The sequence below is a fragment of the Myxocyprinus asiaticus genome, chromosome 8 (assembly GCF_019703515.2).
Source record: "Myxocyprinus asiaticus isolate MX2 ecotype Aquarium Trade chromosome 8, UBuf_Myxa_2, whole genome shotgun sequence".
Classification (NCBI taxonomy): Eukaryota; Metazoa; Chordata; class Actinopteri; order Cypriniformes; family Catostomidae; genus Myxocyprinus; species Myxocyprinus asiaticus.
The window spans coordinates 49782928-49809608 of record NC_059351.1 but is presented as its reverse complement, the minus strand read 5'-3'; the positions used below and the strand labels follow the sequence as shown (position 1 = coordinate 49809608).

Below are 26681 nucleotides of genomic sequence, written 5' to 3'. Positions count from 1 at the left end.
TTAATGAAAGTATTTATTAATTATGATACTATACATCTGCCATAACTGAATGACACATTGGCATTGACAAATTAATCCATTCTAACGTAAATATTCCTACTGAATTCAATGGGACAAGTTACATAAAATTACTACTGATTTACACAAAAATGCATTCTGCTCATGTTTCAAGAATAATCATTGATAAAATGTAGTAAATACATTGACAAGCATGTTTGTATCGAACATTCATTTGTTCACTCTGGCCCAGGGGTTGGCAACCTTTTTAACATGAAGTGCCAATTTTATTTTTTCCTCAACACTCAGGGAACATTCCTGATTTGGACCGTGGCATGATTGTTGGTGCCAGACAGGCTGGTTTGAGTATTTCTGTAACTGCTGATCTCCTGGGATTTTCACACAAAACAGTCTTTAGAATTTACTCAGAATGAGACAATGGTGGAAATGACAGGCCTACTACACAACATCTGCACTGCAAGGAGAACGCCACAACTAAACTTCCATTACATTAATAACAATCTTTTATTATAACAAAATTGTATTAATTGTTGTAATGGTTCTTTTAAAAAAAAAGTAATAGCATATCCTTTATGCCTTACATAATTTGTTTTCCCATTGATTTTGAAGTAAAAGATTACCCTTCATGAGTCTCATCCTAAAATGGTGGTACATTATTTTACACATTTAAAGAACGTGTTGTGGCAGTAGAATAATCCGAGTTTATGTGCTCATTCTTGTCACTATAGCCTTTCACTCTCACTAGTGAGATCAAAACTTTATTTCACCTTTGCAGTCATAATCCACTGTTTTTTTTTATTCTCCAACCAAACAGCACACATTACAACATTAAAATGATAGTTTACCAAAAAATTAAAATTATCTTATATACTCGCCCTCATGCCATCCCACATGTGTATGACTTTTGTTTCTTCTGCTGAACACAAATGAAAATTTTTAGAAGAATATTTCAGCTCTGTAGGTCCATACAATCCCCCCCCCCAAAAAACAAAGGAAACATGAAAGTAATCCATAAGACTCCAGTGGTAAAATCCATGCCTTCAGAAGTGATATAAGTGTGGGTGAGAAACAGATCAATATTTAAGTCCTTTTTTACTCTAAATCTCCACTTTAACTCTCAGATGTGAAAGTGAAACAGGCACCACATGTGACTTTCAGATGTAAACGTGAAAATGGAGATTTAGAGTAAAAAAGGACTTAAATATTGCTCTATTTCTCACCCACACCTATCATATTGCTTCTGAAGACATGGATTTATACACTGGAGTCTTATAGATTACTTTTTGTCCTTTTTGTGATTTTTTTGGAGCTACAAAAGGTCTGATCACCATTCACTTGCATTGTATTGACCTACAGAGCTGAAATATTCTTCTAAAAATCTTGTTCAGCAGAAGAAAGTCATACACATCTGGGATGGCATGAGGGTGAGCAAATGATGAGAATTTAGATTTTTGGGTGAACTATCCCTTTAATATCATCTTTGCAAAGTTCTTAATATTTCTTTTAAATCTGAGCCAGTGTCTGCAGCAATACTACACCGAGATAAAAGGCACTACAAGAATAACATTTATTTGGAAGGAAAAAATACGGAGCAGTGTTTTAAAAAAACTTAACATTTATTAGTCACATGTTCCAATTGACTATTATAATAAAGGTACATCGACAACACTGAAGACTCTAAAAATGAGGGAAAAGACTGCAAATTATACTGTTGCGAGCAAATGGAATGTGGATAAAAAAAACAAATAGGTATAAATAAAACTTTGACAGCACGGTCGTACATTTAGAAAAAAAAAAAAAAAAAAGTTCTAATTTACAACTATGCCTTTCTATAAAAACGGTCAAGCTACGTGGAGGTGAGGTTCAGCACTGCAAAAATGATACAGTACATGAGTGGGACCCGTAACAACAAATGCAAGTATTGCTGTACTGAAGGTCCTCGACAAGTGAGGTTTGACATCGGCTCACAATTTGAGCTTTTTCCGGCGTCCACGTCCATCAGGGGTCCCTTCCTGTTTGCGTTTCTGGGCCTATGAGTAAAAATCAGTCATTAAACTCATCTCCTTCAGTACTGACTTATTAACTGCTGGCAGTTGTTCAAAAGTTCTTTAAAGGGACAAAGTGACGAATGCTACTGTGCTATGGGCTTACCGAAGATGTGCGAGGACCCCTCTTTTTCTTCTCTGCTTTCTCTCTCTCTTCTAGCTCCATGTTCTCACGTTCAATGAGCGTGATGAGTGTGTTACACCTTCTCTGAAGCTCCTGCAATTACATACGCATAGCCTTGTTAGGTTGTTGAATCAACTGCAAAAACGACTCATTCTGAACTTATGCAATGTTTCATACTAGCATAAGTGGACCAAAGGAAAACAAAAAGATGATAAATGCACAGAATAGCCCCTTTAATAATACCATGCATTACTAGATGCTAACAAATCTTAATGCATTGCAGAAACTCACCATGGCAGTGCGGGACTTGAGGAACCAATCAAATCGGAACTGGGGAGAGTTGCGTATGCACTGGCGCAGCTCATCATATACGCTCTCCTTGTCAAAGCCCAGTTTGTGCAGCATGCAGATGAGAAATCGATCCTCCTCCTCCGTGTAGTTCTTCCCCTTGTTGGTACCGTAGGAGATCCTGAGCTGATGAAATGGTGCCTTATAACGGCCAATCTGGACAGGAAAAAAAAAACCCACACACATTAGCCTCTCAGAGCACATCAGTGATCGCCCACTTTTTCAGCAGCAGCACAATTTCTTATTTTTTTTCCATAGGGATTTGAAGGAATATTCTGTTTTTTTTTTGTTTGTGTTTTTTTTTTTTTTTTTTTTTAAGAAGTTAAGCTAGTTTGAGCATTTGTGGCATGATGTTGATTACCACAAAAAATAATTTTGATTCATCCTTTTTATAAAAAAAAAAAAAACAAACAAAAAAAAAAAAAATCGTGGTTACGCTGAGGCACTTACAATGGAAGTTAATGGGTCAAATTTTGGAGGGTTTAACCTTGTGCGCCCCAGTGTCCACATGCGTGGATGTTGTATTTTGGCTTCGCTATACGCAACACATAATTTAAATTAATTTAAACCAACTGAATACTGTTCACAACACTCTACACTGAAATTTGTGGGTTAAACTTCTGGTACGCCAAGTCACGTGACACAACAGCATGACATCAATTTCCGTGAAGCGCTTCTACGGGCGGAGAGCCAACAACAGTGCCTCTGGTAAGAAATGATACCTGTTTGGTTATAAAGAGTAGAGTCTCTAGTTTAGTTTAATATGCCGCTTTAAAAAAAATCATAAATTTTTTGCGCATTAGTGCCCTGATAAACATGACGCCCACGTACACGCATGTGGATTTTGCGACAATATTCCCTCAAAAGTTGAACTTTATATGGAGTTAGGATGAAAATAAGGTGCATTTCGAACTGTTCTGAGACCAGTGCAGACAGACAGCACACTGGAGGTTAAGTCATTCACTAAATAGGGAGCAAGGAACCAACGGGACATCCTCAATGCATTCACTCCTAAAATCCGACCAAAAGTTCAGTTTCAGGCTGCAGAAGATGTTTGCACCACTCAACATGTTTGGCAGACGTGGGACAATCAAACATAGATTCAGAATTTATAATGCTAAACTTTCTTTTAGCATGGTTGGCAGTGACTGGATGATGGTCCGTGTACCTTCTGATAATTTGTTTTCGTCTTCAAAACGAAATAACCAATAAACCGACCATTTACTCATTTTTCATCTAGAAAGAAACGATCAAAATTGAGAACTTTAATTTTTTCGTTTCATATAAGAACTAGAAAAACAGGAACTCGGCTCGAAATAAGTGTACAATCTTATTATTTGATTTGCACATGTGGATAATGTGACATGCCCATTTCTACTGATTGGTTAAACCTGCAATGTCATCTGTACTTCCTCATTACTTTTCTTCAGAATAAAAGCCTTTTCACACAGGACATGGGGAGCGCCAAATCAACGCAAGTTTATCGCGTAGCCTACATTGAGGACAGCTTATTTATAGTCAATGTGGTGCTCGCGTTGCAGTTTCAGATGTGCACGTTGGCTACAGTCAAAAAGGACTTTATTTTGCCCGACATGTCTAACTGTTTACCTTGCAAAAACCAAGTGAGTTTGGTTCGGTGGGGGAGTAAATTTGTGTCCATATACAGTAGGCTGTGTGTTAAACAGAACAGAATGAACCTTACATTTTAATGTCTACAAATAGTTTTCATTTTATTTTTAGGATACATCTAACCATGAACTGATTGAATAAAAGGACACCCTTATCTACTATGCCGTTCTCTCTCTTTAACATCTGGACTATATGATCTGCATACAGACAAGATGTTACCTTCACTGTGTGTTCAACCATTATGCAAAATATTATTTATGGACAGCAAATGGGTTTAAAATTGAATCAAGTACAACAATTATTTTACCCAATCCCTATTCCAGTACTTACATTTCTAAAAGCTACATTCAGGCACTTTAAGCACTTGAAGGACCTTGTGTGAACTCTGTAAACAGTGTAGACAAAACGGTACAGTAGTGGTAAAATCAAGCGATTGAGATATTATGATGTTTGATGGGTCATTTCATTTAGGATCATATGGACAGAAAACAATTTCAAATTTGTTCACGATATTGAAATTCAATATATCACCCCATCTCTAACGAGTATTTAACCGTTTACGAACTGGCCCCATTCACTTCCATTGTAAGTGCCTCACTGGAACCCAGATTTTTGCTTTAAAAAAAAAAACAAAAAAAGAAAAAAAAAAAAGGACCCAAACCATGAAACAAACAACGAGCTCTGAGATAAACCTTTGAAGTAACGAATCCCAAGAAACATGGCAAATTATGTAATCAAATTAGAACCAGTACATTATAAAACTACTGTATGTATTGATTAAATGTATAAAAAGACATCTATTTTAAGTTTATTGCTAAATAATCAGATATACAATTAGTTTGAGAGTGTAGGGAAACCAACTTGATTGCATCATTCACAGTACATCATGCAAGTGGGCTGTCGCTGCAAAGCTTTATTGGGCTCAATTCTCTGATTGGTGGATTTTTCTCAGGATTATGGGTAGTGTTGCTCTTCACCAGGAATTACACTATTCAAGTTGAAATTAATGTGGACTGATGGCTTTAACTGGAGCACATACCATCGATAAACAACCTCAGAGCTCACAGTAAATCTGTCTTGAAAGGTTTACACATTATGGCTAAAAATCAGTTTCACGATGGAGAAAATGAGTGGGATTTGTTCCTTCCGAAGCCCCTCTGTTGCACTATTACAAAACCCTTTCTGTGAAAATGGGTCATGAGATGTCACTCACTTTGGAGTCAAGTGCTTTCTTGATGCTGATCCTCCTCTGGATTCTGGCTTCTCCTCTCTCGATCTGAGCCATGATCTTCTCAATGTCCTGCAGTTCATTGCAGCGCTCCCAGAACACAGCTGCACACAACCGCAAAGCATGGATCTCAATCACATGTATCCTGTATTTATCGTTTCGATAAAAGTTGTTCAGGACTTATCAACATACCGGAATATTCCATGACCTCCTCTGGGGTTTTGCCCTCGACCTCACGAGCAATGTTCTCGATGTCATCTCTACCCCACTTCTCATTTGCCTTGATGAACTGGTTGAAGTCACGTTTGGTCCAGATAGTGAAGCCCTGAGTACAGAAGATACGTATATTAATATGAGGCACTGTACTAGCACCATCTCAACCGTGAAGGGCCAGTGTCATTAGCAAGTCTCTTCTAATAAAACACTTGTGATCAACAATTAAACTTAACGTTGGAAACAAGACCCATATCTTTTAGTAATAAACACAAAGTTAAAAGTGAAGCATGCAATTTTTGTGACACCAAATGCAACTGCAAAAGTAATGAGTTTTCAAATTATTTTTATACACTTCCCACAGTTGATACCGCTCCGCCCAAAACTTGCAGCACTGGTTGAGCCAGTATTGTCATGCACACGCAAACAAACTGATTGCAATTCCATATGGTGCAACTAGTAGTGCAGAAATTGCACACTTTAAGGTGGGTGGACATGTACACTTTATAGCTGTTTTGTCTCATAAATTCCTTTCAGGTGATACTTTACCTGTGAGAGGAGGTTTTCCTTCTCCTCTAGCTCCTCTTCATTAAGTGGTTCTGCTTCATCAATCTTGGCCTGTTCCTCTTTCTGCGCTTGGGCCGAATTGGGCAGATCAGGGCTCCTTGGCACCTGTTAGCATGGTGACATTCTATATTAGAAACTTTGAAAGGGATAATTGCATGTTGCTTCTTAGGGTGTGTTGACACTTGGCAGGTTTGGTTCGATTAAAACGAACTCTGGTGCGATTGCTCTGTTAGTGCGGTTCATTTGAACAAATGTGAATGCTGCCATCCGAACCTTGGTGCACACCAAACAATTCAGGCGGTCTCGGTCCGCTTCCAAACGAACTCTGGTGCGGTTCGATTGATATATGAACGCAACATGGACCAAAGACGTCTAAACGGACCAATAACAGGAAGGAATTTGCCTTTAATAGTGACCTCAAGCATACCTGGTTCTTCTCATCATAGGAGCTATGTTGCCCATTACAGTTCGGTACAGGCATCGGAACCGCCGTCAGCCGTCCTTGCAGCATATCTTAGTTTGTGTGTGCAACGGAGGAATTCCTGGGGCTGTTTTGACTCCTTTACATATTTTATTAGATCTTCGTTTGTTCTCAGCTGGTAAAAATACCACCATATATACATATATAAATCTAACGAACGCATTCTGCCCAGCAGCCAGCATTGTTTTAGATGATCGGCAAGTTCTGTCACAAAATATCTGTCATAAAAGCTGTCCAATCAGGTTGTGACTTTTTCCTGATGCCTTTGGTTTTGTATGGTTAGGTTCGGTGTTAAAAATGCCAGTGTGAACACCAAGCGAACCAGGACTAAATGTATCATTTTCTTTTTTGGTCCAGACCAAGAGGACCAAACTACAATTGTGAACACACCCTTAAAAGGTATTAAGGCTAACAAATTAATTGCATGATGTGCCGATTAATTAAGCGAAATAATCACAATGAAGTCGCATCTCCACTATTTACAGAGAAAGGCCTCCCAAAAAAGACAATTCAGAATATAAATCTCCACTTTCACTTTCTTTTTTTGTTTGAACCGATTTACATTTTTCGTGCATATTGCCACCTACTGGTAGGGCTGGTCAAAGGTGGAGAGTGATAGTAAAAAGGTTCTTAAATATTGATCTGTTTCATGCCTACACCTATCATATTGCTTCTGAAGACATGGACGAACCACTGAAGTCGAATAGATTGCTTTTATGCTGCCTTTATGTGCTTTCTGGAGCTTCAAAGTTCTGGCCAACATTCACTTGCATTGTATGGACCTACAGAGCTGAGATATTCTTCTAAAAATCTTTGTGTTCAGCTGAAGAAAGAAAATCATACACATCTGGGATGGCATGAGGGTGAGTAAATGGTAATTTTCACTTCTGGGTGAACTATCACATTTACACATATTTAGTGTAAATCTTAAACAGAAATATGTTTTGAGTGCAAGGTCAATTTAAGAATTCCAACTTGGACTTCAGAACTCAGGCAAACCTTGTAGCCAATAGTCTTCCTGTAATACAAGATCTCCTTCTCTAGCAGCTCAAAGAGCCGAGGAGGAAAGAACTGGAAGTCTTGAACATTAGGTTGTTTAGGAGGACGAGGAGCCTGTGGGAATAAGATGAGGAAAAGTTTATTATGACTTCAGTCTGAAAGTGCTTTCCAGTTTTAATACTGATATTGCAGTAAATTCTGTAAGGGGCAATGCCGCCTGTAATACCTTTGGTGCTTTGGGCTCGCTGACGCGCAAGGCCTCTCTGAAATATGCGTCTACAGCATAGTTTGCCTTGCGCTCTCTCTTGGGTGGTTCAATCCAGTTAGTGACGACCTGAAATAAAAAGTAAAACAAGTTCATCAAACTGGAAAAACACAGCAAGTAAAAAGTGCATGTTGAAATTTCATCATGTCACCTTTTTCTTTTCTCTGTAATCTTCACCCTCAAAGTTGTACACACTGTTCTCCGTGTCCATGGTGAAGTTCCTCAGAGAGCCTTCTCCAAGATTGGCCAGCTTCTCCTTCATCTCCATGGTCTAAAACACACCATCAGAGCATTACTAATGCATATTGTGGCATTTAGTCAACTAGAGCATAATTTAGTCCAGCTTTTCAGGGAAAGTACTCTAGATCACAGGTCCTACCTTCTTTTCTCCCCTCTCTAAGATGGCGTCAATGTCTTCATCAGTGATCTCGCTCTCCTTTGAGGCAAAGACGTGAGTGGCACCGTGGCGAATGATAGACAGCATTTCGTCTTTGCCCAGTTTGTTCATGTTTGGATCTACCAGTCTGCCTGTTGGCAAGCAACAGACATGAATTCAACAATATCATCCAAAAATGATGATTCTCATTACCACCACACAATCTTTACTGTATTACAGTAAAAAAATGCTCTTGTATAATGACTTTCATCTGCTGAACACAAATGAAGATTTTTAGAAGAATATTTCAGCTCTGTATGTCCATACAATGCAAGTTAAAAGTAACAAATTTTGAAGATCTAAAAAGCACATAAAGGCAGCATAAAAGCAATCCATCCGACTCCAGTGGTTAAATCCATGTCTTCTGAAGTGATATGATAGGCATGGGTGAGAAACAGATTGATATTTAAGTCCATTTTTTACCGCAAATCTTCACTTTCACATTCTTCTTTTGTTTTTGGCGATCACATTAAAAAAATTTACTCGCCACAGTAAAAAAATAACTTAAATATCGATCCATTTCTCACCCACACCTATCATGTTGCTTCAGAAGACATGGATTAAACAACTGGAGTCTTATGGATTACTTTTATGCTGCCTTTATGTGCTTTTTGGAGCTCCAAAGTTCTGGCCACCATTCACTTGTATTGTGAGGGCCTATAGAGCTGAAATATTCTTCAAAAATCTTCATTTGTATTTCTGCAGACAAAAAGTCATACACATCTGAGATGGCATGAGGTGGGTAAAAAAATGAGAATTTCCATTTTTGGGTGAACTATCCCTTTAATGGCTCTAAAAATAGGCTTCATTTTCTATATGCAAAACATAATTTCTTTAGATTTTTTAATTAAAATGGAAACCATGTAATTTACAAGGGTGAGTATATGGAGCACTAGCAGTGTACTATACACTCAGATACACTTAATAAATGTGGCCAATTAATTTTTAAATCAGTCATTTTAAACTAGCTGATGAAACATTTGTTTCGCATCTTACCTTGTTGAATGACAATAGAGTCCAAGCGAAGCTTCATTTCGGCACGTTCCACAATTCTTTCCTCCACTGTATTTTCTGTGATGAACCGAAACACGCGCACCTGTTTCTTTTGACCGATCCTGTGAGCACGATCCTGAACAGAGAAAATCCAATGAAAATTAGGAACCCTAACACTGCATGAGTGAATTGGAGTAGCTTCACATTCACAATCAACTAGTCAGACGAGCAGGGAAAGGTATTGTTTTAATAGTAATATGAGAAATGTATTAAGACATTTGTGCACACGGACCATCGCTTGAAGATCCACTTGAGGATTCCAGTCAGAGTCGTAGATGATGACGACATCAGCGGTGGCCAGGTTAATACCGAGTCCGCCAGCTCTGGTGCTCAACATGAATAGAAACTTGGAGCTGTTGGGCTCATTGAAGGCATTGATAGAGACCTGAGAATGAGATGTGGTAAGATCAATTTTACAGACTACGTTATTACTCGTTTAATTTATGATCACTCATTGGTGCTGCAAAAATGGCTTGACAAGTGCAGAATTCTCTCCGGTGCTGATGCAATTCCTCTGGAAACAGGCAGTTTGGGTGAAATATATAGATTTTCTATTGATAGTGGTGTGGTGATAGCTTGTCAAAAATTATTACTCAAAACTCACAACTTTGTCAACTTTTAGGAGTACACTAGCATAAAGATGACCTCAAAGCTAACAAGCATTGACTAAAAAGCAACTGAGCTAAACCATTAAGAATTTTGTTTTACAATTCCTTATTTGCCATTAGTTGGAACAATTGTGTTTTTTTTGCTCAAACACACAACCATTTAAAGTGGAGTGATGAATGAGGATGATTTCCATACCTGTCGCTCCTCATGCGGCGTCTGTCCATCCAGACGACAGTAACCGTAGTTACGCCACATACAGTAATCCTCCAGAATGTCCAGCACCCTGGTCATCTGACTGAAGATCAAGACACGGGAGCCTAACAGAAAGAACAAATTTAAAACACCACATCAAGACAATTTGCATTTAATCAAATTTCTACATGAAGGGGAAATGTGCAGATATTCAGCTATACTGTTTATACCAAGGTATATCAAAGCAGACATTAGTGGGCAGTAGGGATGGGATGATATGTCGTTCTCACGATTCGATATCCTCAATTCCATAGAACACTTAAATGACAGTACGACAGACAATTGGGTTTATTTTTTAGAAAAATGTTTGAGCAAAATGCTAATTATAATTTGTCATTAGGGCTGGGTATTGATACAGTTTTCTTGACTCCGAATCGCATGCTCTCGATTCAATTCCAGTTTTGATTCAATATAGATTCATATGGGTATATTTCAGATATAATGGCCCTTTTGCTTACATAAGAAATTCTAATTCTGTTAATTATACAGGGGACCTTCTAACTAGGTACACTACGAAAATATTAAATTTTATGAATGAAATTTTATTTTTTGTTACATGTTTACAGTTTATTTGCATATTTTGTACCATTTACTGGTATTTACATTGATTTGTTGAACATGTGCTAAAAACGGTACCGTCTCTTTAAGAAAACCGGCAGTTTTGCAAAAGAGTGTCTGCAAATGAGCACATTAACGAGACTCGAATGGCTTCACCTTATGCGTGCTATGCATGTTTACAATTAAATGTTTATTTTTTTTTCATCAATAACTGACTGTTGAGACTGACTGTGTCATGTGGATCTCGTCTTTGGACACACACGGTACAACTTTTACTCTCAGCACGCAGTGAAAGGGATTTTGCTTCTGAATACTCCCCCACTATACAACACAATCACTGAGTGAAATATGAACATTTACCAGTCAGTTGCCAAATATACATTTTAGTCGCACAGTGGTCAGTTAGGATCACTATTTTAAGAATGTGAAATATCAGAATAATAGTAGAGAGAATGATTTATTTCAGCTTTTATTTCTTTCATCACATTTCCAGTGGATCAGAAGTTTACATACACTTTGTTAGTATTTAGTAGCATAGCCTTTAAATTGTTTAACTTGGGTCAAATGTTTTGGGTAGCCTTCCACAAGCTTCTCACAATAAGTTGCTGGAATTTTGTCCCATTCCTCCAGACAGAACTGGTGTACCTGAGTCCGGTTCGTAGGCCTCCTTGCTCGCACACACTTTTTCAGTTCTTCCGATTGAGGTTCGGGCTTTGTGATGGCCACTTCAATACCTTGACTTTGTTGTCCTTAAGCCATTTTGCCACAACTTTGGAGGTATGCTTGGGGTCATTGTCCATGTGGAAGACCCATTTGCGACAGAGCTTTAACTTCCTGGCTGATGTCTTGATGTTGCTTCAATATATCCACATAATTTTCCTTCCTCATGATGCCATCTATTTTGTAAAGTGCACCAGTCCCTCCTGCAGCAAAGCACCCCCAAAACAGGATGCTGCCACCCCCATGCTTCTCAGTTGGGATGGTGTTCTTCGGCTTGCAAGCCTCACTCTTTTTCCTCCAAATATAACGATGGTCATTATGGCCGTCGTTCAATTTTTGTTTCATCAGACGAGAGGAAATTTCTCCAAAAAGTAAGATCTTTGTCCCCATGTGCACTTGCAAACTGTAGTCTGGCTTTTTTATGACTGTTTTGGAGCAGCGGCTTCTTCCTTGCTGAGCAGCCTTTCAGGTTATGTCGATATAGGACTCGTTTTACTGTGGATATAGATACTTGTCTACCTGTTTCTTCCAGCATCTTCACAAGGTCTTTTGCTGTTGTTCTGGGATTGATTTGCACTTCTCGCACCAAACTACGTTCATCTCTAGGAGACAGAATGTGTCTCCTTGCGTGGTCCCATGGTGTTTATACTTGCATACTATTGTTTGTACCTATGAACGTGGTACCTTCAGGCATTTGGAAATTGCTTCCAAGGATGAACCAGACTTGTGGAGGTCCACAATTTTTTTTCTGAGGTTTTGGCTGATTTCTTTTGATTTTCCCATGATGTCAAGCAAAGAGGCAGTTTGAAGCCAAAGTTTGAAGTGGATGTATTTTTTTGGCCTTAAAATACATCCACAGGTACACCTCCAATTCAGTACACCTCCTATCAGAAGCTAATTGGCTAATTGCCTAAAGGCTTGACATTTTCTGGAATTTTCCAAGCTGCTTAAAGGCACTTTAACTTAGTATATTTAAACTATATTTAAATATTTAAACCCACTGGAACTGTGATATAGTCAGTTAAAAGTGAAACAATCTGTCTGTAAACAATTGTTGGAAAAATTACTCATGTCATGCACAAAGTAGATGTCCTAAACGACTTGCCAAAACTATAGTTTGCTAATATGAAATCTGTGGAGTGGTTAAAAAATGAGTTTTAATGACGTCAACCTAAGTGTATGTAAACTTCTGACTTCAAATGTAAATACGGTTGTCAATCCCAAACACTGACTGTGTGAATGTAGCCAAAGACACATTCAATGAAAGTGGAGTGTGTGGATCTCATCTTTGATATGAAACACATTACATACATTACTGTACATAATACATTACATGGAAGAACTGTTCAGTTTTAATTTCAAACATTATTTTTAAACAAGACAAGGCAATTTTTCAAGTATTCAAGTACCTAAATTTCTAAGCCAAATTTAACCACTTTAAGGACCTTTTGTTAACCCTGTAAAGAGTGTAGAAAAATGCAACAGATTTTGATGCTTGATGGGTCATTTCACATGATTACATGGAGAGAATATGTTGCAAATTTCAAAAAATATAATTTTGCCTCAATATGGTTTGAAATATTGAATTTTGCCTTAAATCTCTTGAGCAATCAGATGGCGGCTGGTATTTCTCACCCTGCTCTTTCAGCTTGGGCAGCAGCTTGTCCAGGACCACCATCTTGCCGCTGTTGACCACCAAGTGGAGGTCAGTGGTGTAGGGCGGGCCAGGCTCCGCTCCATCAAACAGATATGGGTGGTTACAGCATTTCCTCAGCTGCATCAGCACATTCAGCAGGCGCATTTTGTCCATCTTACCAGCCGAGTTCAGAATGTCAATATCCTTCATCAAAATCTTCGTGTACCTGAAGAGAAATAATGACAAGTTAATTATTCTTCTGTGGATTCACATTACAGGAAATCACTAAACTCATTTTGTCCTAAATCTCTCAAATTCCTATAGATGGCATTACAGTTGGGCGATATCAAATCTTAACCATTTTGCTGGCTAAAAATTTAGCAACATGGTGAATTTTTTGGGAACGCTTGATTTGGCCAATACGTTTCCTAAAGATGATGTCAGACTAGTTTCACAATCTGACTTGCAAGTATGAGAATGTTACGACATTTTAATAGCATATGCCATTTATATTTCAGATGCAAAAACTGCTTTAATCAAAATATTAATTATTCATGTAGTGAAAAACAGCATGGAAAAACATGCCTTTATCTTTTTACTAATTTTTACTACATTTTAATTCTTGTATTAAATATTTTCAAATCTACTTGGCAACAATGGCTGTTTGGTTGAAATGATGGGTCCTCTGATTGGAGGATCAAGCTCAGATCATAAATTTCAGACACAGAGCATTAATATTTACCATTCTCTCTGCATCTTGCTGAGCCCAATATACATCTTGATTTCCTTTTTGGGGAGGAGAGATTTCTCCACATCAGCTTTTATACGTCTCAGCAGGAATGGACGCAGTACCTGTCTCATTAGGAGATTCGTTAGTTACGAATGCATATTATGAGCATAATTTTATTTATGTGTTCATAGATGTGAAAGGAAAACACTTACAGTATGAAGACGTTCCACCAACTTTGTGTCTCCCAGACAGTTATTGGTGTCGAACCAGGAATCGAAATCCTACACACAAAAAAAAAGGAAAGACAAAAAATTAGGGCTGTCAATCGATTAACATTTTTAATCTAATTACATATGCTAATTTGATTAATCAAATTAATTGCAATTAAATCACAATATAGAAATATTTTCTGAGAAAGCCTCTAAATAATAATCATATCTAATGGTTAATTCTAAATAGTTAGATTTAAATTATTATAAATACATTTTATAAAAAGTAACCATTCAGGTAATTAAAATAATTACATTATTGCAGCAGATGTGTAATTGATAAGACATTACAAAAAGTGACTTTAGAAGGCAATATATTGTTTATTTCCATATTACTGTACATAAGCCTATCATTGGCCAACAGTCCACAGCAATTCATTTTGCAATTCAATTCATCAATAATTCCGAGATTTATTATAAGGGCTTTTCTAAGGACAGGTCAATATTCAAGTCCTTTTTTACTCTAAATCTCCTCTTTCACTTTTACAGCTGAAAGTGAAAGGCAAAGTGGAGATTTAAAGTAAAAAAGGAATTAAATATTGATCTGTTTCTCACCCACACATATTATATTGCTCCAGAAAATATGGATTTAACCACTGGAGTCTTATGGATTACTTTTATATTTCCCTTGTGATTTTTGGAGCTACAAAAGGTCTGATCACCATTCACTTGCATTGTATGGACCTACAGAGCTGAGATATTCTTCTAAAAATCTTTGTTTTCTGCAAGAAAGAAAGTCATACATATCTGGGATGGCATGAGTGCGAGTAAATGAGAAAGAACTGAGTGCAAGCAGCACCTCTGAGGAGTTAAAGACATCTGGCAGCAGGAAATTGAGCAGCGCCCACAGCTCATGAAGGTTGTTCTGCAGTGGCGTTCCAGTCAGTAGTAAACGATTCGTCGTCTTGAACTCTCGCACAATCTCTGAAAGCTGAGACAAACAAACCCCGTGATGAATACTCCAAAGACAATTGATTCCCAGATCTAAAAGCAACATATTCAAATTACAGTAACTGAAGAGATTAAACATGCCAGTTATAGATGCGATTGCAAACCTTTGATTTCTCATTCTTGATACGGTGGGCCTCATCAATGACCAGATATCTCCAGTTGAACTTCTTGAAGACGGCCCTCTCGATAATTAGCATCTCATAGGAGGTAACGCACACGTCCCATTCGCCTGGCAGCAGTGTGTCACGGATAAATGCGGTCTGCAGATAGGAGATGAAGGCAATGGGAATATATAGAGCAATGTACCTCAATATAGTGTGCAGCGACCACCCACTTTTTAGTATGTTTCCCATTCATTTTCTCAATTTCATTAGTATGATATACATGTTATTTGAGAGTGTATGGAGACTGACTTTATTCATTGTTCGCAATTGTTTGTGTAAGTGGGCAGTTGCTTTTGCGAGTCAGATTACCATGATTTACCATGAATTTCACTGATTGGTTAATCTCACTTAAGGATTATGGGTAATGTATTTCTCTGGAACTCAAGTTAAATAGGATTTTTAAAAGAAATGAAGTTGAAACGCTCATGGTAGATCGGTCTTGAAAGGTGGAGAAAACGAATGGGATTTTTACTTCCGGAAGCCGACTGCTGCACTCTGTTGTGAATCACAATACAAATGGCAAGTAAACAATTTGCAACCAGATCAACATTGGGAATCACTGCATTTCTCACCCTTTGATCCCTGTCACCTATGAGGCAGACTGCTCGTAAAGAGGGCACCCAGCGCTTGAACTCATTCATCCAGTTATAGAGCGTGGACTTGGGCACCAGAACCATGTGAGGTCCAGGAATGTTTCTATAGTGCTTCATGTAGCCCAGAAGAGAGATGGTCTGAAGAGTTTTACCAAGACCCTAAAAGCACGGGACAAAACAGAATAAGTGTGAGCCATTTATAATAAGAGTTGAAACGGGGTTCTTTCATATTTTGATATCTTTGAAACACTTTTCCAGTTGATAATTGTTACTAGATAATTTATAGTGATTGCACACACAAAAAGCCATTTCTGGACATAACAGAACATAATTGGGTGTTTCTTCAGCTTTGGGCACTTTTACCAATTTGAACCAGAAACGAAATATTTTTCTCACCTTCACTCATTTTCTAATTTATCTAACAATGTCCAGTAGTGTGTGTACATTTAATCACAGAAGATTTGTGACACAAGTCATGAAAATTCCCACCACTAGTGTCATTTCCAGCATATCTCAAATTCTGTGTAGTGTTTAATAGAATTCTGTAGTGCAAATAATGTTGATGGAAATTATTATTTATTTATTTCTACATTTTTGGAAATAAAATGACCAACTCATTTGTCTTGCCAAGGCAAATCATATAGCTAACATGTTATGTGTCCTATATACCCAAAATTAAACAATATTTTCACTTTTTGTGTAATTTGGTAGTTACAGCTTGATTGGAAATGATGCCCAAAAAAAATATTCTGCCACAAATTGATATTTACCATGAATTTTTGTTCTTTGTTTTCTTCACAAATCACTTTTCTCTCAAGCATGCTCTTCACTGACACTTTTGTCAACTTGTTTAACAAGTACACCAACTTAAACTATTAAGGGCTAAATTGTTTGGCATTGCATAAATTACATCTGTGGAAACTGTTGAACAGATGTAATTTTTTTTTTTTTTAAATAAATAATTTTCCCACAATAAATGTTGAAATGGTTTGCTTTTTCACTCTTTGTTTGGATGATCATAGTTTTAAACATGCAATAATTTTTATTTCTATAATGGATTTTCATAGTTTATTATTGAAAGTCTGGGTCTGGGACAAGGCTAAAACAATAATATATAAGAGGCATTTGAAAAGATCCAAAATTAAATAATAAAGGCCTGGTAAAATGGTTTCTTATTATTAATGAGACCTTATTAGAAAAAGTTGAAATCAGTTTCTTTAAATAAAAGTCAACCTCTGGTACATGAAATTGAAGAAACACCCAACTCTAAATATACATATTTTCTATAGGCAAGATTTCAGAACTTTTCCAGGCCTGGAAATCCCAGGAACTACAGATTCATACCATTTCATCAGCAAGGATTCCATTGATTCCATTCTCATAGAGTGAAATGAGCCAGTTCAATCCACGGACCTGGTAGTCTCTCATTTTGCCATTTTTGACATCTGTCAAAATACGTTTATTTTTGGTTAGTACCGGTAAACCAAAAGTGCAACGAATGAATGAAATATAAAGAATGTAATTTAGAAACGTATAATATAAATATAAACAGATGAATAACAGAAATAAACACTACAAAATGAGTGCTCTACTTGTGATATGGTATTTACGGAGATCCAAGATAAACTAGAGATTGCAAAGGGAAAAATACTCTGAGAATGAAGATACAGCACGAAATGATGCACCCTTCAACAATTGACCAAATCATAAACAAATTGAAAAACACTTATGGGAGTACAGGGACCATAAGAAGGACATAAGCAAAAGCAACAGTGGACAGAGCAACAATGTTTTGGACTCAGACACCGACCAGCCTGCAAACTATGAACTATGGCTTAGTTCGGAGTAAGTTTGGAAAATCGCGGCTATCTGTTAAGTAAAACGGTCAATCAATAATATTATATACTATGGCAAAAATCAAAATACAACCATCTGCTACACCAATGTTAATAATATTCCACTGTAACAGTTTACAGAATTTAGCAAGTTAAGCCATAGTTCATACAATATAATGGAATTACATTAGCATAGATGTCATCTCTGGCAAAGACGATGGGTAATCTTGTCAAGCAATGTAATAACGATGGATTGCATTAATCCGTATCAGGGCTCAACGCTAAGGATTTTTTGTACTGGCTCGGTTGTGCCAGTGCTTCAGATTTTTACTGGCCCCGCCAAAATGTTCACTGACCACAGCAGTGGAGGAGATTGTGTTTTCGGTCAACTGCTTAGTCCTGCAACTTTTGGACATGTGTAGTGTTTTCACACACAGGACCAAAGATTTAGTCACTGAGTTAAAGATATGAATACTGGCTGAATGTAATAAACATATGAATCCCTGAGAGAGGAGACTTGCTACTAAATTGGTTGTGACTGTGTAATATACAGTAGGTAGATATGCCTAATCTATGAATTAAGTGGTTAAGGCTCTGGGTTACTGATCAGAAGGTCGGGGGTTCAAGCCCCAGCACCGCCAAGATGCCACTGTTGGGCCCTTGAGCAAGGCCCTTGACCCTATCTGCTCCAGGGGCGCCATATCATGGCTGACCCTGCACTCTGACCCCAGCTTAGCTGGGATATGTGGAAAAAAAAAAAGAATTTCACTGTATATGTGCAAACGTATAATGTGTGATAAATAAATACAATTATTAATTAATTACAAAAATACCTGTACGGTCCAGAAATGTTTTATGCAGCTGAACAGCTCTGATAATAATAGCCTAATAGCGGTTTTGCTTCTTTTCATATCAAACGCCACTGTCATGTCAAATTAACGTTTACATTTTGAAACATCACCTAAATAAATGTATACTTACATTTTGGATACTGAGCAGCTCGTGATTTCCAGGCATGTGTATAATCGGGGTTTAATAAAGTTTATTATGACTCATTCTGTGCTTCATCTCTAAAGGCAAATTAATGAGAGAAAATATGCTTTTTTTTTTACAGTGGGAATAAAACTAGCACTCTGTCCCATTATGAGAGTATATGCTGCACGGAGAGAGATGGATTTTCAGTCCTATAGAAAGAAACAGTTGATTTCTTGTGTTGCAGTGTGTGGATACTACTTGTCACCAACATGTAAAAACAAAAAAAAGTTGGGAATTCACGCACTATGGACATGGAATGCGCAGGGACAGGCCTACTTAAAATGTTGCGCAAGACGTGCAGAAGGTTTTTTTTTTCCTGCTATTTTCTTCACATTGGTAATAGCTGCTGCTAGGACACTTGGAAAAGAGCGAGGACAGTGCTAGGAGCGCGCGCTCGGTGTCTGCACGCTCGTGCATGCACGCAACTGTGCCTTGGTGCGTCCAGTATATTATGCTCTCATGGATCTTTGCAAGCTAAATAGAATCGCACTTGTTCATTGGTTACAATACTTTGTTTGCTCAGTGTAATTTTTGTGCTCTCTCGCTTGTTGTTTGCTTGCACTAATGTTATAAATGCAGCACTAAGTGACAGTTCTAGCAACTGGCCCGAATCTCTCTCACACTGGCCCCGGGCCATCAGTCAGTCCTTATTGTCGAGCCCTGCGTATGTTTAAATATGTCATCAAGAGTAAAAGCTGTATACAAACACACTGTGATGCGCCATGTTTGAGGTAGTTACGTGAAACTACCATGTAGACAGTAATCCGTTACATCACAGTTCGGCTCTCAGGTCAGTGGAAAAGCACGGCTGGTTTACAATAGGCTCCAGATTGCCCCAGCCGTGATCCAGCGGAGCACAGGCTCGGCACAAGAACCATTGCAATTTCAGTGGAAAAGGGCTTCAAGACAGCTGAACCGAGCTGTGATCTCAACATGTGTTTTTCGAAGTTTCAAACTATGTTTAAAGGGGTAGTTCACCCAAAATAAAAATTCTCTCATCATTTACTCACCCTCATGCCATCCCAAATATGTATGACTTTTTATGTTCTCCAGAACACAAAGATTTTTAGAAAAGTTTCTCAGCTCTGTAGGTCCATTCAATTTTGGAGATACAAAGGTCTGGTCACTAATGGTGCATTGTATGCACCTACAGAGCTGAGATATTCTTCTAAAAATCTTTGTGGTCTGCAGAAGAAAGTCATACACATCTGGGATGGCATGAGCGTGAGTAAATGAGAGAATTTTCATTTTTGGGTACACTATCCCTTTAACTTGACATATCATCCTAAAAACACAGTGTTCATGACTAGAGGCACTGAAAACCAGTGAGATGCGAGGCTACCAAAGTGAGACGCTCTGACAGCGTCCATTTGATGCTTGAGAAATTTTAATCCTTGGATGACCCTAATATATACAATGTATTGCAAATGTCTGATGTGTGTTTAACTCACAGGAAGGCGACTCGTCAAAACGCGTGCATACACTGGTGGTTTTGCTGCTCTCACTGAGCAGCTCCTCATCTTCCTCCTGCTCAGTGCGACGGTGACGGTTACTGAAGAAAGATCACACACAATCAGTGAGCTATTATCTGAAATACACTCTGCTAACACATGGGCTCTGTTACAAAACCTGAGAAGCTATTCATTCTGCATTCTAACACCCAAAGTATACTTTGGTTTAGACACAAACGCTTAGCGTCTGCGTACAGTCAAACGCTAGCCTTTCAAAGTATACTTCAATTGACTGTGCCCGCACATGCAGGCAGGTTGACGCATGAGTGCTACGATATCTCTTCAGGAGTTTAGACCCAAAAAGATGTCTTTATATTCCTTCAGACTCGAGTTGTACCATTTGCATTCAGAGTATGCACGGTTGGAAAAATCGGCCTGCACGCATTCAGTGCTTGAGCACTCAGCTGATGATTAAATTTTGCTTGTACGCATACGCATAGCTTTCACGTCTGATCAAAGTGTACTTTGGGCTTTAGATACCTCATTTCGGCCAAACTGTAAAGCAGCATTACTTTTATTCTTCACCCAAAAATAAATAAATAAATAATTAAAAAAAAAAAAACTCAGAATGCATTGTGACGAGCTCAGTGAAAAAAGTCCATCCAAGACAAAGCGAGATAAATGTTGATCATAAATATTATTTGTGCAATATCAAAAAGTATCTGTAAAAAAATTTCACTCTATTTTACCCAAAATGTGCGTGCTACGTTTCTTTGTGCTTTGATAACTGCATTGTCATCTTAGCAACATGCTAACATCAATCGCCATTGAAATCAAATGGGAGTCAAACGTTATAAGTTACATAAACCAATAAAATGTAATAGTATCACATGTTATGTGCCCTTAATTTCCTAAATGAATATATTTTAAGCTGACTGCAATACAGTATCTGGATGAAACAGAGAGGGAAAACTCACTCTCCGGCCGAAAGAAGGTTCTGCTTCTCGTCTTTTTTAATGCGAGGGCGTCCTGGCTTCATCTTCAGAGGTGAGGTTGGGGTCTTCTGGGCAGCTGGTTGGATGAAATGAGCAAACACTTCGGTCTGCTTCAGGAGGTACTCAAATCTGTTGGTCCGGTCTGTTTTCTGTTTAAACAAAGAATTAGATGTTAGACGTGAACATAACAGAACAAGATACGAGTGTCTTCCTAACTGAAGCTGGCTGCATTGGTTGTAATGGAAAGCTGAACGCATTACCACTTTTTCTTCATATCCACCCGGTTGGTCCTCCTTTTCCTTCTCCGAGGGAGGTGAAGATGACTGAGCTTCACTATCCATTGCGGTGTCCGATGCTTCATCGGGTCCATTTTCTGATGTATCATCCTTAAAGAAAAATCAACTGTGTTGAAAAACAGTGATGGCACTACATTTAAAGCTTGTAACTAAATTAACTAAAAGACCCCATGAAATGTCTTGACAATCCCGACGGTTTTGCTACTGCTAGACAGAAGTAGGTGGTATATGCTTATGGGGAGGGGCAACCTCATTTCAGAAAGCATCTGACTGGTCAAAAATGTGGTTACACCCCAGAGTGCAAGATCATGTCATAGATATTTTTCATCCATTTTCCCCACTTTAAATGCGTTTATCTACTAAAACAGAATTTTGTCAACTTTCAGCTGCATACTAGCATACAGACGACCTCAAAGCGAATGCGAATTTTTATTTCATTGCATATTTAAGTGACAAAATTACAATTATTGTCAATGGAAGCAATGCATTTTTACAAGCAATGTATGCTATAGATTGATGTGATTACAGATTTGAGACGCGTGATACGAATTCAAATTCCAAGTTCGCTTCACTTTTAGCGATACACTTACCACTGGCGGCCAAAGGTTTGGAATAATGTACAGATTTTGCTCTTATGGAAAGAAATTAGTACTTTTATTCATCAAAGTGGCATTCAACTGATCACAATGTATAGTCAGGACATTAATAACGTGAAAAATTACTATTACAATTTGAAAAAAAATGTTCAAAACTTCTTAAACTACAAAGAGTTCTCATGAAAAAATCCTCCATGTGCAGCAATGACAGCTTTGCAGATCCTTGTTATTCTAGCTGTCAGATTGTGCAGATACTCAGGTGACGTTTCACCCCACACTTCCTGTAGCACTTGCCATAGATGTGGCAAGGCACTTGTCAGGCACTTCTCACGCACCTTACAGTCTAGCTGATCCCACAAAAGCTCAATGGAATCTTTTCTAGTGCCCGACCGATATATCAGTCGGCCGATATTAGCCTTTCACCGATATATCAGTATCGGCGGATATTTTACCGATATGAAAACTTTTTTTCAGAACATTTAATGCAGAAAACAATGCTTTAGAATTGGTGTCATAGCGTAGTTTCTCCAGCAGAGCACGCTCCGACTCCACTGTTTAAAGAGCTGACTCTGAACTTACGGTTGCTCTACAGACAGGGCAGAGTTCAGCGGTGTCATCACGGTAAGTTGCTAACTAGTCTGTTAAATACATACTGGAAACTTAAACAATGACCCCATCATTTTCCCTTTTCAATATTACAAATATAAAGTTAACCCTGTCCCTGACAACCATGTCACTCATGTTTATCACATCTGTTTGCTGTTAGCCAGCTATAGTTTGTCAGTGCAGTCAGTAATGTAGCAGATTGAAAGGTAAACATCAGAGCATCTTTTTGCAGCTCAGCAGACAACAGTGCGGTGGTGGATAGTGTCTGTTGTGTGTTGATTTTTACGCTATGTTATTACCTAGTTGGTGAGACACAATGCTGGTCCGTCTTTTACTCTCCGTGGCAACGAGCTTATAGCTAACTAGCTAATCATGTAGATACTTTCATTGTTGTATGCCGAGTGGAAGCTAATGTGTAAACATGTATACCCCCCTTCAACCGAACAATTCCAGTCGTTACATTTATAAAATGTAATATTTAAAAGTCTGGTTTCCCACCATTGATAGTTTCCCTTTAACTTGCATAGCAGAATACAGTGTAACACCGCTGCCGCTGTTTATCTTGTCTCGGCAGTAGTAATATGGTCAGCATTTGACTAATACTAAACAGTACTGATGTTTATTTAGCTATTTGTTTTATTTTTATTTATTCTTTATTTTCTCAGGTGTTCATTTCTAGAATTTGTTGACAATGTATAATAATAATGTCAAATATTCTTTGATAAAAATATTTAAGAAAGCAGCCTTCTGAGTACCTTTAGTAACATCAGTGAAAAATCCACATAGAAAAGGTCTGTTTATATCGGCCACCATATCGGTAATCGGTGAATTTTCCCTCTCTAAAATCGGTATTGGTATCGGTCTCGGTCTCAAATCCCATATCGGACGGGCTCTACTCTTTTCCAATGATATGTTGTCCAATGTCTGTATTTCTTTGCCCACTCTAACCTTTTTGTTTTACTGTTTCAAAAGTGGCTTTTTCTTTGCAGTTCTTCCCATAAGGCCTGCACCCCTGAGACTTCTCTTTACTGTTGGACATGAAACTGGTGTTGAGCGGGTAGAATTCAATGAAGCTGTCAGCTGAGGACATGTGAGGCGTCTATTTCTCAAACTAGAGACTCTGATGTACTTATCCTCTTGTTTAGTTGTACATCTGGTCTTCCACATCTCTTTCTGTCCTTGTTAGAGCCAGTTGTCCTTTGTTTTTGAAGACTGTAGTGTACACCTTTGTATGAAATCTTCAGTTTTTTGGCAATTTCAAGCATTGTTTAGCCTTCATTCCTCAAAACAATGATTGACTGACGTGTTTCTAGAGAAAGCTGTTTCTTTTTTGCCATTTTTGACCTAATATTGACCTTAAGACATGCCAGTCTATTGCATACTGTGGCAACTCAAAAACGAACACAAAGACAATGTTAAGCTTCATTTAATGAAACAAACAGCTTTCAACTGTGTTTGATATAATGGCAAGTGATTTTCTAGTATCAAATGATCAATTTAGCATGATTCCTCAAGGATAAGGTGTTGGAGTGATGGCTGCTGTCTAGATTTGATCAAATATGACTTTTTTCAAATAGTGATGGTGCTGTTTTTTACATCAGTAATGTCCTGACTGTACTTTGTGATCAGTTAAATGCCACTTTGGTGAATTAAAGTACCAATTTCCTTCCGAAACAGCAAAATCTGTACATTATGCCAAACTTTTGGACACCAGTGTATGTCTTAAATGTAAACTTAAGTTAACATTTAAGTCTTAAGAGCTTGATTTGAAACCCAGTTGCTAACAGTACCACATTGTTTTACAGAGAAATTGTGAAGTAAAAAAGGGTTTCACTGTATAATAAGCAGGTCAAAATAATAATAATTTAATAGCGACCTTATGGTACCTCTATGTATGATAAAATCGTTTCGTTAGGTGGCAGGTAACAATAATAATAATAATACCCCGAACTACACAAGAAATCTTTTATTTTGAATTACTTTCCAAGCGAATGTTGCGAAACTTGTGAACCATAATCGCTTAAAGTCTTCACAACTTCACTACATCAATCAGTGCTAAATAGATGTTAATTACGAGTCTGGCTCGAAACAACTAAATCTATCTGCTTTATCCCTCGATCTGTCGAGTACAAACAGAATATGAAAGTGCTTAAATGCGTGTGTAATGGACGCCAATCCGCTCCTCCATTCATCTGAACAGGAACAATACAAGCTAACACAAACTTTCAGCTTCACGCTCGAGACGCGCGCGTGGACGGCTCGACAATGCTTCGTTTCGGGCTTCATCAGCCCGTGTTTTTAAGATCCAGATTAACTAGAGGGTGATTATGAATGGAATGAGGTGGGAAGGGTTCGCTCACCTCTGCCGGACCGGCCGGGTCGAGTTGGCTCGGCTCTTCCCGCTGCTGCTCCATGCTGCTTTCTGTTTGTGACATAATAGACGGATTGATTCACGTATTTCGCTGTGATCGCGAGCGATTTCCGAGAAAATACGTGTAAAAAGCCGATAAAGTGGATAGGTTTTATTCGAAAGTTTCAAAATATAGCCCAAATGAATCGAGCACACCACGCGTCATTCACGGCCCCCGACTTTTCTGTTGACACTGTTCCCGCAAAACGGCCCCAGTTTCGCGCTATCGCGAGAATTTAAATGGGGATGACGTCACCAGTAGATTTTAAAGGGACAGTTCACCCAAAAAAATGAATATTCTCTCATCATTTGCTCACATCCCAAATGTGTATGAATTTCTTTCTTCTGCAGTACACAAATGAGGATTTTTAGAAGAATATCTCAGCTCTGTAGGTTCATAATATGCAAGTCAACAGTGCTTAAAACTTTAAAGCTCAAAAAGCACATTCATGTAATCAGTACGACTCCAGTGGTTTAATCCATGTGTTCTGAAGCGATCCAATCAGTTTTGGGTAAGAAAACAGACCAAAATATAACTCCTTTTTCACAATTACTCTTGAGGTCATCAGCAGTCTCCTTGGCGATCATGATTTCAAGCTTGATGACATTTCCTAGGACCATCTAGTGCTCTGTGCGTCAATCACTAGGAAGGGTAATCGAGCTTGAAATCATGATTGTGCCTAGAGACTGCAATGGCAAGATGCACAGTGAAATAAGAGTTATCTTTTGGTCTGTTTCCACCCCAAATTGTTTTGTGGTGGAAGACATGGATTAAACTACTGGAGTCGTTTGGATTACTTTTATGCTGCATTTATTTGCTTTTTGGAGCTTCAAAGTTTTGGCCACCATTCACTGGCATTGAGGACCTACAGAGCTGAGATATTCTTCTAAAAATCTTAATTTATGTTCTGTAGAAGAAACAAAGTCATACACATCTGGGATGGCATGAGGGTGAGTAAATGATGAGATCATTTTCATTGTTGGGCGAACCCAATGAAATTTCACTGTATGTCTTGTGGACTGTCTATTTATAAAAATGTATATGTGAGCATTTACTTTTTTATTTTCTTTTTTAGTTTATCTCTTAGTCGATCTTTGTTTTCTAAAAGCTTTTGTAAATCCAAATGGAATATTTTGTTAATCTTTTGTTAATACATTTGAAAAAATGTTTTAATCATTTTTACTGTTACTTGACAAATTTCATATTTGCTGAAGTAACATCTTTTCAGTATATATTTTTTGTTATTTATTTTTCATATATATTATATATATATATATATATATATATATATATATATATATATATATATATATATAGTATTATTTATTTTTTTTGTTAATTTTTTTATTTATTTTTTTATTTAAACATTCTACATTTAAAAAAGGTTTGCAGTTGTCCCACGTCAGTCAATAATTCTTGGCTTGAGTCATAAACACATTTTTGTTAGTGCAAAATCTTTAATTATGGAAACGTTTTCTTATGATAATTCTTACTCATGTTATCCCTAGTCAAAAAAAAAAAAAAAAAAAGCAATTTACTCCTATAGGTATTTCAAACATAATATGGAA

General features: G+C 37.8%; 1 protein-coding gene across 1 annotated transcript; it reads right to left on the bottom strand.

Annotated features, from left to right (window-relative positions):
• LOC127445510 (SWI/SNF-related matrix-associated actin-dependent regulator of chromatin subfamily A member 5-like) lies at positions 1-25311 on the bottom strand. Its single transcript, XM_051705643.1, has 24 exons — positions 25063-25311; positions 21465-21590; positions 21187-21353; positions 20210-20310; positions 17233-17333; positions 15868-16047; positions 15236-15391; positions 14980-15111; positions 14124-14192; positions 13924-14033; positions 13181-13407; positions 10211-10332; positions 9639-9791; positions 9350-9482; positions 8297-8445; positions 8069-8188; positions 7879-7986; positions 7653-7766; positions 6155-6277; positions 5585-5717; positions 5378-5496; positions 2479-2691; positions 2170-2280; positions 1-2048 (listed from the first exon to the last, which is right to left on the bottom strand). Exons 1-24 carry the CDS (start codon positions 25135-25137, stop codon positions 1983-1985), a joined length of 3108 nt encoding a protein of 1035 aa, XP_051561603.1. The 5' UTR covers positions 25138-25311; the 3' UTR covers positions 1-1982.
• Positions 25312-26681: the final 1370 nt, after the last annotated feature.